General features: G+C 36.5%; 1 protein-coding gene across 1 annotated transcript; it reads left to right on the top strand.

The window, feature by feature from the left end:
• Nucleotides 1-25: 25 nt before the first annotated feature.
• Nucleotides 26-6,665, top strand: LOC139144802 (elongin-B-like). The gene is made up of 3 exons (XM_070715580.1): nt 26-147; nt 3,188-3,428; nt 4,604-6,665. The coding sequence occupies exons 1-3, from the start codon at nt 145-147 to the stop codon at nt 4,723-4,725; spliced, it is 366 nt and encodes a 121-aa protein (XP_070571681.1). The 5' UTR covers nt 26-144; the 3' UTR covers nt 4,726-6,665.
• The last annotated feature ends 3,213 nt before the right edge of the window (nt 6,666-9,878 follow it).

Genomic DNA, 9,878 nt, shown 5'->3' on the forward strand with positions numbered 1-9,878 from the left:
TGGGGGAAATGAGACAAGTCTCGTATTTTCCTGCGAGACTTTATGGCCAGATATACCATGTGATCAAGTTCTGGCCAATCAAAAAGTCTGTTACAAAGAGGATGAGAACGAATCTTACGCGGATCTGAGGACAAGTTCTTCATCATGGTGAGTGAAATTTGTCGCTCTCTATTCCCGTCTTTTAGGAACTGTGACGTTATGATTGGGTTATTCGATTAATGATAGTTGTTCAGTTGCCCCTAGTTGATGGAAATGAAATTAATAGAATGGTTCTTTTTGAATTTCTTATTGTTTGTTTGGTTGGTTGTCACGAGCACAATTTACATACACTGTGGTCGCCCTCTGAGAACCGTCGCATGTTTATTATTGTGGTGTCTTTCTACAACCAAACGGGCACAGACTGATCTTTTTCTCGAAACTAAAGATTAAACACCAGCACGTAGAAACACTAAAATTGGGTCAACAAGCACCGTAAAAGTGAATCCCATGATGCATCTGTCCAGTGTCTGTCCATCTCATAACTCTCAGCCATCAGGATTTCCACATTCTGATGACAGGGATAATCGAATATGACTATTGTTTCTTATTCTGCTGACTTGAGTAACGGCGCGTTGGTCATTTCAACCGGGAAGAGAACACACACTATATAACTTCATCCCATGCAAAATTTCAGTCACCAACAAAATTCTAATTGTTTCGATTACACTTTAGTGTAAAATGATTAGTACACAAGACTAATGGAACATAAACTGGGCAGTCGAAAGACATGAAATCTAGGTGAAAGTAAGGTATAGTTATTTATAGTACCATGGAGGAAGACTACCTCCATAATAGCATATATATCATGTCATACATTATTATCAATTGTTAACAACAACGCTCAGAGTGATTATTTTAGGAAAGTTACAGCGGTGTTAACTTAAACCATGACATCACAGAACATCTGAGCCTGAAACTGCTTGCTATACTCATTTATTTGAACGAGAAATATAAAACATATTGAAATAATACAAATGTAAGACAAAATACAACTTTTAGCATTGATTTCTTTAACATTTGATAAATGACCTCTTCTTTTTCAATCATGTGGCTTGTCTTATGTTATCAAATTTTCCAAATATGAATGTTACAAATTTTATACAAGAGAAGATATTTTGGTCCATTAATAACTTTTAAAAGAAATTCACAAAGGTTCTTTGCACTAGCCATACATGTGATGCATGTTAATGGTAGTACAAGAACATGTGTTGTGAAATACTTCTCTAAAGCACAATGTGAACAGAGGTTAATTATTGTAAATATTTTGTACATCCATTACAGATGTATACCACAGACTCATGTATAGGTGCTGATAAAACTTTTTGAAACTGAATAGAACATGAATGCAGAGATTTCTTTGTGGTGCATCACACCAAATATACAGTACAGGGCACACCAGTGATCATGTCGTCCTAAAAAGCTAGCTTTATCAAGCCAGCTCAGTGAGATGGCAGTTTTTAAATGTATCGCCGCTGTTCATGGTCTCAAAGCCATGTTGTTGTTCTCATATTTGTCTTTGTGAAGTTTCATAAGTTTGATGCAACAAAGTAGCTTGAATAGAATTACAATGGTAGATGAAGATCTCTATCGCTACATATCAGGGAAAGACACTTATTTTTTATCCACTTGCCCTTCCGGCAAGTGGGGGGTGAAGTTCACTTGCCCGAATTAGAAAACCACTTGCCCAGTAAAATTATGTGTTTTGAAAAAAGCGAAAGCAGTGATTTTTTATTTCACACTTTATCATGTTATTCATCAAACTTCATGATGTAGTGAAAAATGTCAGTCACTCTCTCACTATTCTCCCCAGACTTCCAAGAGTGCTGGGCAGCTCATTAATATTCATGATCATTAATTAATATTCATGAAAAATTATAATATTCAATATGCTTGTACGTTTACTTTCTTAGGGCTATAATAATGTACAAATAATAACAGCCACTTCCACTGTACCTTCAAGGTATTTTTTCAGTTTTAACTGAACTATACAGAAAGAAAAAATCTTTAGAAGTTATAAAGGAATTTTTGAAGCTTCTGAAAATAATGTACTTCTTTGTCATGTTTTTACACTGCGTATATCATCCCTCACCACTATGAAGTTATCATTACATTACACTATACCAGTATCCTGTTTTTCTGATGACTTAGGTGGTCTTTTTAATGCTCATGCGCAGATTCAGTAATTTTAAATTAACAACTTAAGGGTGTCGGCAAGTTGCGATCTTTTTTGAAAGCTGAATTTCTTGATGTGAAATTCGGTCCGATTGCTTCTTTGCAGTCATTTTAGAATGGGAAAATTCATAAACAGAGAGGTTGATTGCCACGGACAAGTAACTTTTGGCATATTGACCTGAGAAATAAGTCAGTGTCCATCGAAAATTCAAAGACTGGACCCGTTGACACCAAAGCTTTCGCGTGACCATGCATGCTGTCATCTTTGCATGCAGTCTTTCCACAATGAACCCTGTGAATGCCAGTCACTAAACTGAACATTGCAATGCAGAGTACGTTTTAGTAAAAGTCCTATTTTTTGGTGCTAATTTTCACTACCTAATTTTATTTTTATAGTGTTGTAAACATTCATACAAAACACAAAAACTTCGTGTGTGTCTCCTTTTTGATCGTACAGACATGTGACACCATAACCTTGTCTAGTGAGGGCAAGGAACTTTGTGGACGTACGCTCAAGCCTCAACCAGTGTACGGTAAATCGGTAATTAACCGATGGTATTGTTTATTGAAAACGATCATGCAATTTTGTGAAAAACTTTATGCTAGTTCGCACAATGACTTAAAATGATCATTATTTGTTGTTTAAGTCGGTGTTCCCACATCAGAAAATCGATCTCATGGATTTGATTTCGAGGTAATTATTTTTTCACTTGTCCCGTCGGGCAAGTGGCATCGGCGTTTCACTTGTCCGAATGCGACTTTCACTTGCCCCGGGCAATCGGACAACCGTTAGTGTCTTTCCCTGCATATGAGCTTTGTGCTCGGAGAAACTTGATTTTTGTGTGAATTCAGAGAAACCAAACAGAGAAAAATCAGTTGCTTGTATAACAAGCCAGTGCAGTATATGCATTTAAATTTTACATCCATATATCTATGCTTCAATATTTGACGGCGTTATTTGTATTTTATCACTCAGGACGTGTTTTTGATGGTCCGCCGTAAGAAGACCACCATTTTCACCGATGCAAAAGAAACCACAACCGTCTATGAGTTGAAGAAAATTGTTGAAGGAATCACAAAGAAACCACCCGAAGATCAGCGACTATTTAAAGAAGATCAAATTTTAGAAGACACAAAAACTTTAGGAGATTGTGGGTTTACCAGCAGCACTGCAAGGGCTCAGGCACCAGCTACAGTTGGATTAGCATTCAAAGAAGGTTAGAGAACATCACAAAAACATCTCTAGAGAAATAAGCTAACTGCTCAGAACATGTTAACTTGCAACAAAGACTTTTCTCTGTGCGTGTAATATATACTTTCTGCAGCTATTCATCTTGAATAGTTCAGGAGACATGATGTCTAAGGCAGTGTAAACATAATCTTTTTTCTGGAATGAAACCAAGTGAACACAACCTGAGCATACCAATCATGACCTTGGTTGTCCTTGAATCTTTTTAATCCATTAGGTCTTCAAGTTCCTGTGCTGCTGGAATGCAAAAGCTGGCTCTTTTCATCAAAGACTCCTCATGCTCTGACCACCTTACTTTATTTCAAAGTTGCAGTTGACAGGCTGCTCACGATCATATGACGTGGCACTAGTTCATGAACTAGTTCATTTGCGCACTTGTCATCGAACTTGTGCCATCTTACTTCAGTTTATGCAAGCTAGTGCTCTATAACGTGCATTTGCTGGAGATAGCCTCATCTAGTTTTGTTGTCATATAATTTTTACTGGTGGATCACAGCACAGAATGAGCAAGAGAAGAGATATGTTATACTGAAAACTAATGCGCCTCATGATCATCACCATGCCTTCTCTGAGTTGCTGGTCATATCACAGACAAACAGCCACATCTTGACAATGGCTCACACACTGTAATATACTAACAAACCCTAAGAGAACTATATGATATTGTAGGTAAACAGCATATGCGGTGGATGTGAGCTCTGTATACTGTGACCTTGTGGTAATATTTAACTGTACAAAAACTGATGTGTCTTGATATGTATCTTCTTATGCGTTCACAAGGCAAAAGAGCTACTTGTACTTCACGGTTTCATCCGGCCAGCTACTAAGAATAGCTTCACATCTGGTGAAAATAATGAACAGACAGATACAAATTTGTATATTTGCAGGAGGTAGATTGTCTTTTGAATTCATCAACAATGAGCGAGGTGACTTTGATTTCGCTGAAGTCAAAACTTGCCACCACCCGGACACTTAGTAGAAACCAATAGTGACTTGAAGCTGAAATAATTGTTAGTAAACAGAAAAAATGGCACATGATCAATGTCCCCTGAAACTTTAACTTAAACTTTAAGTGAGACCTTCAGGCTGCGATTGTGATGAGTTCACTGGCTGATATTTTCTCTGTATCTCATTCTCCTTCAGGTGAAGAAGACTTTGAAGGATTGGAGGTCACACCCTACTCCAATCCACCAGAATTACCCGATGTTATGAAACCTCAAGAGTCAAGCACATCAAACGCCGCGGAGCAGCAACCAGTATCTTAAAAAATGTACAAAGAAATACAACTAGTGTCACCATGTATAGGGAAACAATGTGATAGCACCAACCAAGGCAACCCGTGCTTTCTCAGTCGTTTTTTCCTCTGATTTGAAATCACACTGTTATGAGATTTACATTTAGCAACTTAAGGGTGTCATTATTCGGTTATAACATTAATTATTGCCTATTCAAAGCTTTGATTATGTTTCAAACTTTTCATCAATTTTTTTTAGACGTACTTTTGTAGATTTCATGAAGTTGTCCAAACAACAGCGTTAAATATAATTTGTATCTTTGCAGCCTTTGGGCTTGTTCTGTTTTTTTCCCCCAAGAAAAACAAAAGATGAAATTACTTTTTCCTTGTCCTATTTTCTGGTTAAGTATAAAGGGGATTATTTAAGTTTTTCCTGTGAATTTATAGTTTTCGCCCTTCATAATTAATAGTTCTAGTCCTTTATAATTTTTACTTTTTGCCCTTCATAATTCAGTTACAAATCAGGGAAAAACAGTTGCATTTCAACCTAGTGTTACACCTAATTCCCAGCACAGCAGTTACACTCAAGTCCAGTATTGAGAGGCTGGTTGGATTTAGAAACCCTCAAAATACACAATCCTGATATCGCTAACGAATATGAGGTTACTGTAGTACATTTTAGAACACACAAGCATCAGATATTCTGTAGAAATTTTGTCAAACACATTTGTAAAATTTCAACTATGTTTGAATTATCAAGAACTATTTTTATAAGTTTGTGGAGTCTGTGACTGTCTTATTGTTTTGTTTTTGTTTTATTTTTTCATCGCAATAGAGAAGAATACTTAGGTTTACAAGACCAGGTTGATGTGTGTTCGGTGTTTTTTTCCCCCTAAGCTCTTGTTTAAGTAACTGTGACTTACGTGAATCTAAATTGTCATTCCCGCGTACACCACTTTCCAGTTTTTATCATGCATATCGCATACGTGACAGGTTATAACTTACAATGTTTCATGCACAACGAAACAAGCTGTACCCTGATTGAATTTAGCAGTCCCTGTTGGAGCAGTGCATCTGTTGTTGGGCCAGTCAGCAGCTGAAAACTACCTCTGCCATGCCGGATGGACTCCACCAGTGTTGCAAGTAGGCTTCAAATGCACATTTCCCTCAGATTAAACAAATGTAATATTTGTAAGCGCAGTAATTTATTATGTGAAAGCATAAGTTTCAGGATTTATTCGTTTTTGAAGTAGGATGACATGTCTATTACTTTTACTATGCACATAAAAATTGCAGTATGGAGATTCGACATGAACAGATTGGATTTTATTTATCACCGCAATCAAGCTTATTGTATTGCATTAAAAGATATCCAGCAACATCAAGTTGATTTGAACACTTTATGAAAGACCACTGCAAGGGCAGGGTGGAAGGGTGAGGGAAAATGCTGTCCAATCAGTTTTGTGTCATCATGGAATGTGCCTCTTAAAACAAACTGTCTTCATACAATATCTGTCAATACCACAAACCACAGGAATGCCATTTGTCAAAATCTCAATCTCCCATCAGCGACTCCTTCATAATGAATTCTCTTAGGGAAATGGGATCTTGTTTCCTTTTAGAAATGTTACTTTAATATGAAGTTGTTACTGCAAAAGTATTTTTTTTTTACTAAGTATTTATTAGCAGATTTGTGGACACATTCACCCCATCTGTACCGTAACTGTATATCCCAACTGTTTTGAAAATTGTCATGTTACCTAGCAAACTACATCTTCCCTTGATAAGAAAGCATTTCCATTCCTGATGGGAAAAAACTTGTATGTTTTAAAGTAGGTAGTCTTTAGTCTTGCTTCACTCCCTTCTGTGTAAGTATATGGGGTTGTATCTTTATGCTTCAATGTGTCAAATACTTGATTGCATCAAATTCTCAAAATAAATAAAAGAAAGAAATCTGTACATACAGTACAATGCCTGCTTCTGTGTCATGCAGTTCTTTGAGAGACAAGTAAGAGTTCAAGGTTTCCATAACTAAAAAAGTGACTTTTATTGTATTAGATTTTTTATTCGAGTCACATAAAAGGAAAAACAATCGCATTATTCGTTACCATCAGAAGTATCAACAAAGTAAAAAGTAACTTAATTAAGGTGCATGTATTTGACGAGGTTTTACCTTTCACCAAAGAGTTAAATGAAATGTCATTCTGAGTTTTTGCATTGGTATTCATCAAAAGTGTTCATAGGAAACAGATTCAGAGATGGAGAACCCAATGTGATATATCATGTTAACCTGTATCACACACCTGGTTCTGGAACCAGTGGAGTTGCACAGTACAATTAAGTTGCAGAAGCAGTGAGTGCAGAGTACAGTAACTTTGGTTGTTATTTGACACTGTTTGACCTTTAACCTGCCATGTGATCTATGTAAATACCGGCAATCCTAAAACAATTCAGATTATTTGCAAAAACTCAGATGATTAAGTCACAGGATATGTATCAAGACCAGCTCAAAACGATGAATTCATGACCTTTAATTCTGCCCCACCAGAATTTCTTCACTGCCAATTGGATGCATGTCTAGTGAACGTTTGATTACGCAGCCAAATGTACGCACAGGGCTCTCTGAAAATGCTATATTTTAAAATGTATTATGTGAGTTCATTCACAAAATATTTGGATTCATGCACCTGTGCATTGAACACCTTGGTATTGGATCACACCTTCACAGTATGATGTACTGGGATATAGATCCCAGTATTTTGTGAATAGCCTCACACTATGATAATCATAGATGTAATTGTTTAAATTTATCTGATCAGTTTCCTCATGTCATTTATCCTTCATACAATCATAATTATAGTCCTACTTCAGATGATATGACATAGGAGGCTTTATAATTGACACTGACTTTTCTCATATATGTATTGAATGGAGTTCTCCAATACTTTAACATAGGAAATCTCCCAGTTTTCACAATGATAAGGAAATTTCAGAGGATCCTTGTTGCAATGACCTTGATTAGGGTGGGGTTTTACATAGGTGTGGTATCATTGAATACCAGTAGAATCATAACATCAAGGAACATTTACTGAACAAACGGAATGGGTTTCCTAATTGAATGTAGTCAATAGCTTTGAAGCTCTCACACCATGACAAGAACCATGAGAAGTACACATCTATTCATAGAGTTAGATGAGGTAAAATTTGAATCAACGATGGTGATGTCACTTTGGTGGCAGAGTGATGTGTAACCATCTTATGGGCCATAAAGAACTTACTCTATTATCTTCTTTCCACCCCTTATGAAGAGGAATATTCTATTATACAGAAATGATCTCATCCTATTCTGTTACAAGGATGTGATCCTATCCTCTCAGTGAATGCAACAAATTCTGAAAACATGCAGAAGCCACTGTGCAAGAGAACTGCCATAACTCACACAACTGCATGCACTTTCTGTTTGAGGCTACTCAGGTCATACACAAGATTCTTTTTAATTCCAGGGTCAAAGTGTTTGGTATCTACCGATATATTAGACTGAAAGATCTGTCGCTCGAGTGCGCTCTCTGTGCTCCCCTAAGAAAGGGGCGTGGGGGCATAGAGAGTGCCATCAGGCGACGGCTCTTTCAGTCTGTGTCTATATGTATCTATATAGGCCAGATGACTTCATTCTGTGTGAGAATTTGCACAGGAGGTTAAAACACCGCTTTCTTTAAAATGTGTGATGACATTGTTACTGGAAACTACATGGAAACTGTTTTAAAAGTTCACGTTATCACACTTTTTCTTGATCATGTGAATTCATGCTATTACTGTTACATAATATCACAATGCATACATGTTACTTGTAAACAGAATAAGCAGAATGGCAAGGATAATGTTGGAAGGGAACTCACGTGATAGGGGAAAGTCAAGACTTGGCATCTTCAAGGTTGATGTGAATTTTAATTTGATCCAGTGTGATCATGCACTCGATTTTTTTTCATGTGACTTGAATGTAAAAACTATACTGGACAAGAACTTGACTCAAACATACAGAGAAACACAAATTAATTTTATTCCCCAAAAACTAATTTAACATATGATTAAAACCAAGAATAAAATGTGTAATATCAGCTTTCTAAAATGTTCCATCCTATCAATGAAAAACATTTGTAAATTAATGATGGCAAGCATTTTCACCAAAGAGTTTTTCAGACTGACAGGATATTGGTCAGCAATTTTCTCACTACTATGTTTTTAAAATGTTAAAGACATTCCTGAGGTAGGAATGTGAACAATAAATACAAGATGATCTTGCTGAGAAGTAATTTTGCATTGCACAGGAAAGGCTCAACTTGGTACAGCTGATTACCAAAGCTCTGGGTTGACTATACAAGATAAAACCTCAAAAGATGCAAGAAGTGGGAAATGTACCATCTTCCAAAACATCTGAAGTACAGATAATTATTTCAAGACACGAGTTTAAAATGTATGTATTGTACGGACTTAAAATCAGCACTATGTTGTGTATTGCATATTTGAATGCATTTGAGTTGCTGGGTAGCTTCTAAGTATTATTGAAGACAGAACTTACAAAATAAAGTTCTTCAAAAGCATTGAAATGAAAGCATTCAAGGGAAAACCTCTCATAATTTTCAACATTTCAATTATTTTTGTCTGATCATATCTCTAAATTTTTAATTTGCTGAGCTAAATCTCTCAGAATCTTTTCTGTTTGTGGGTGGTGAAATCAGTTTGGCCACTATTATGTGAACATGGCCTTCATAGTCACATACATCATTGTTAAAGGGAGGGAGCTCAGCTCTCTGTTGATCTAAAAGTCTTCCATGATTTGTCAACAAAACAACAAAGTACACTGAGTAAAGCCAGTCTAAACCGAACACCAAAGGACCAAGAAAACCGGTTATAGAGGTGTTAGTTTGGTTTATAGAGGTTCCTTGAACATGGCATTCTATGTAGAAGGGACTAGAAATGGTGTTCAGTATAAGACAGGTTTCCAGTCATAGAAAGGATTCTGTTTAGACACAGGCTTCACTGTACCGGTAGCATCCAAATGAAGCAAAACAATGAAAATTCTGTCAGAGGAGGAAATTTTTTACTTCTCCATTTTTAAGTTCTGGACAAAAATAGCCTTGCCAAGCAAGAGGTCATTTTTTCACAGACACTAAATTTTTAGTTTTA

This window comes from Ptychodera flava, chromosome 12, assembly GCF_041260155.1.
Source record: "Ptychodera flava strain L36383 chromosome 12, AS_Pfla_20210202, whole genome shotgun sequence".
NCBI classification, from domain to species: Eukaryota; Metazoa; Hemichordata; class Enteropneusta; family Ptychoderidae; genus Ptychodera; species Ptychodera flava.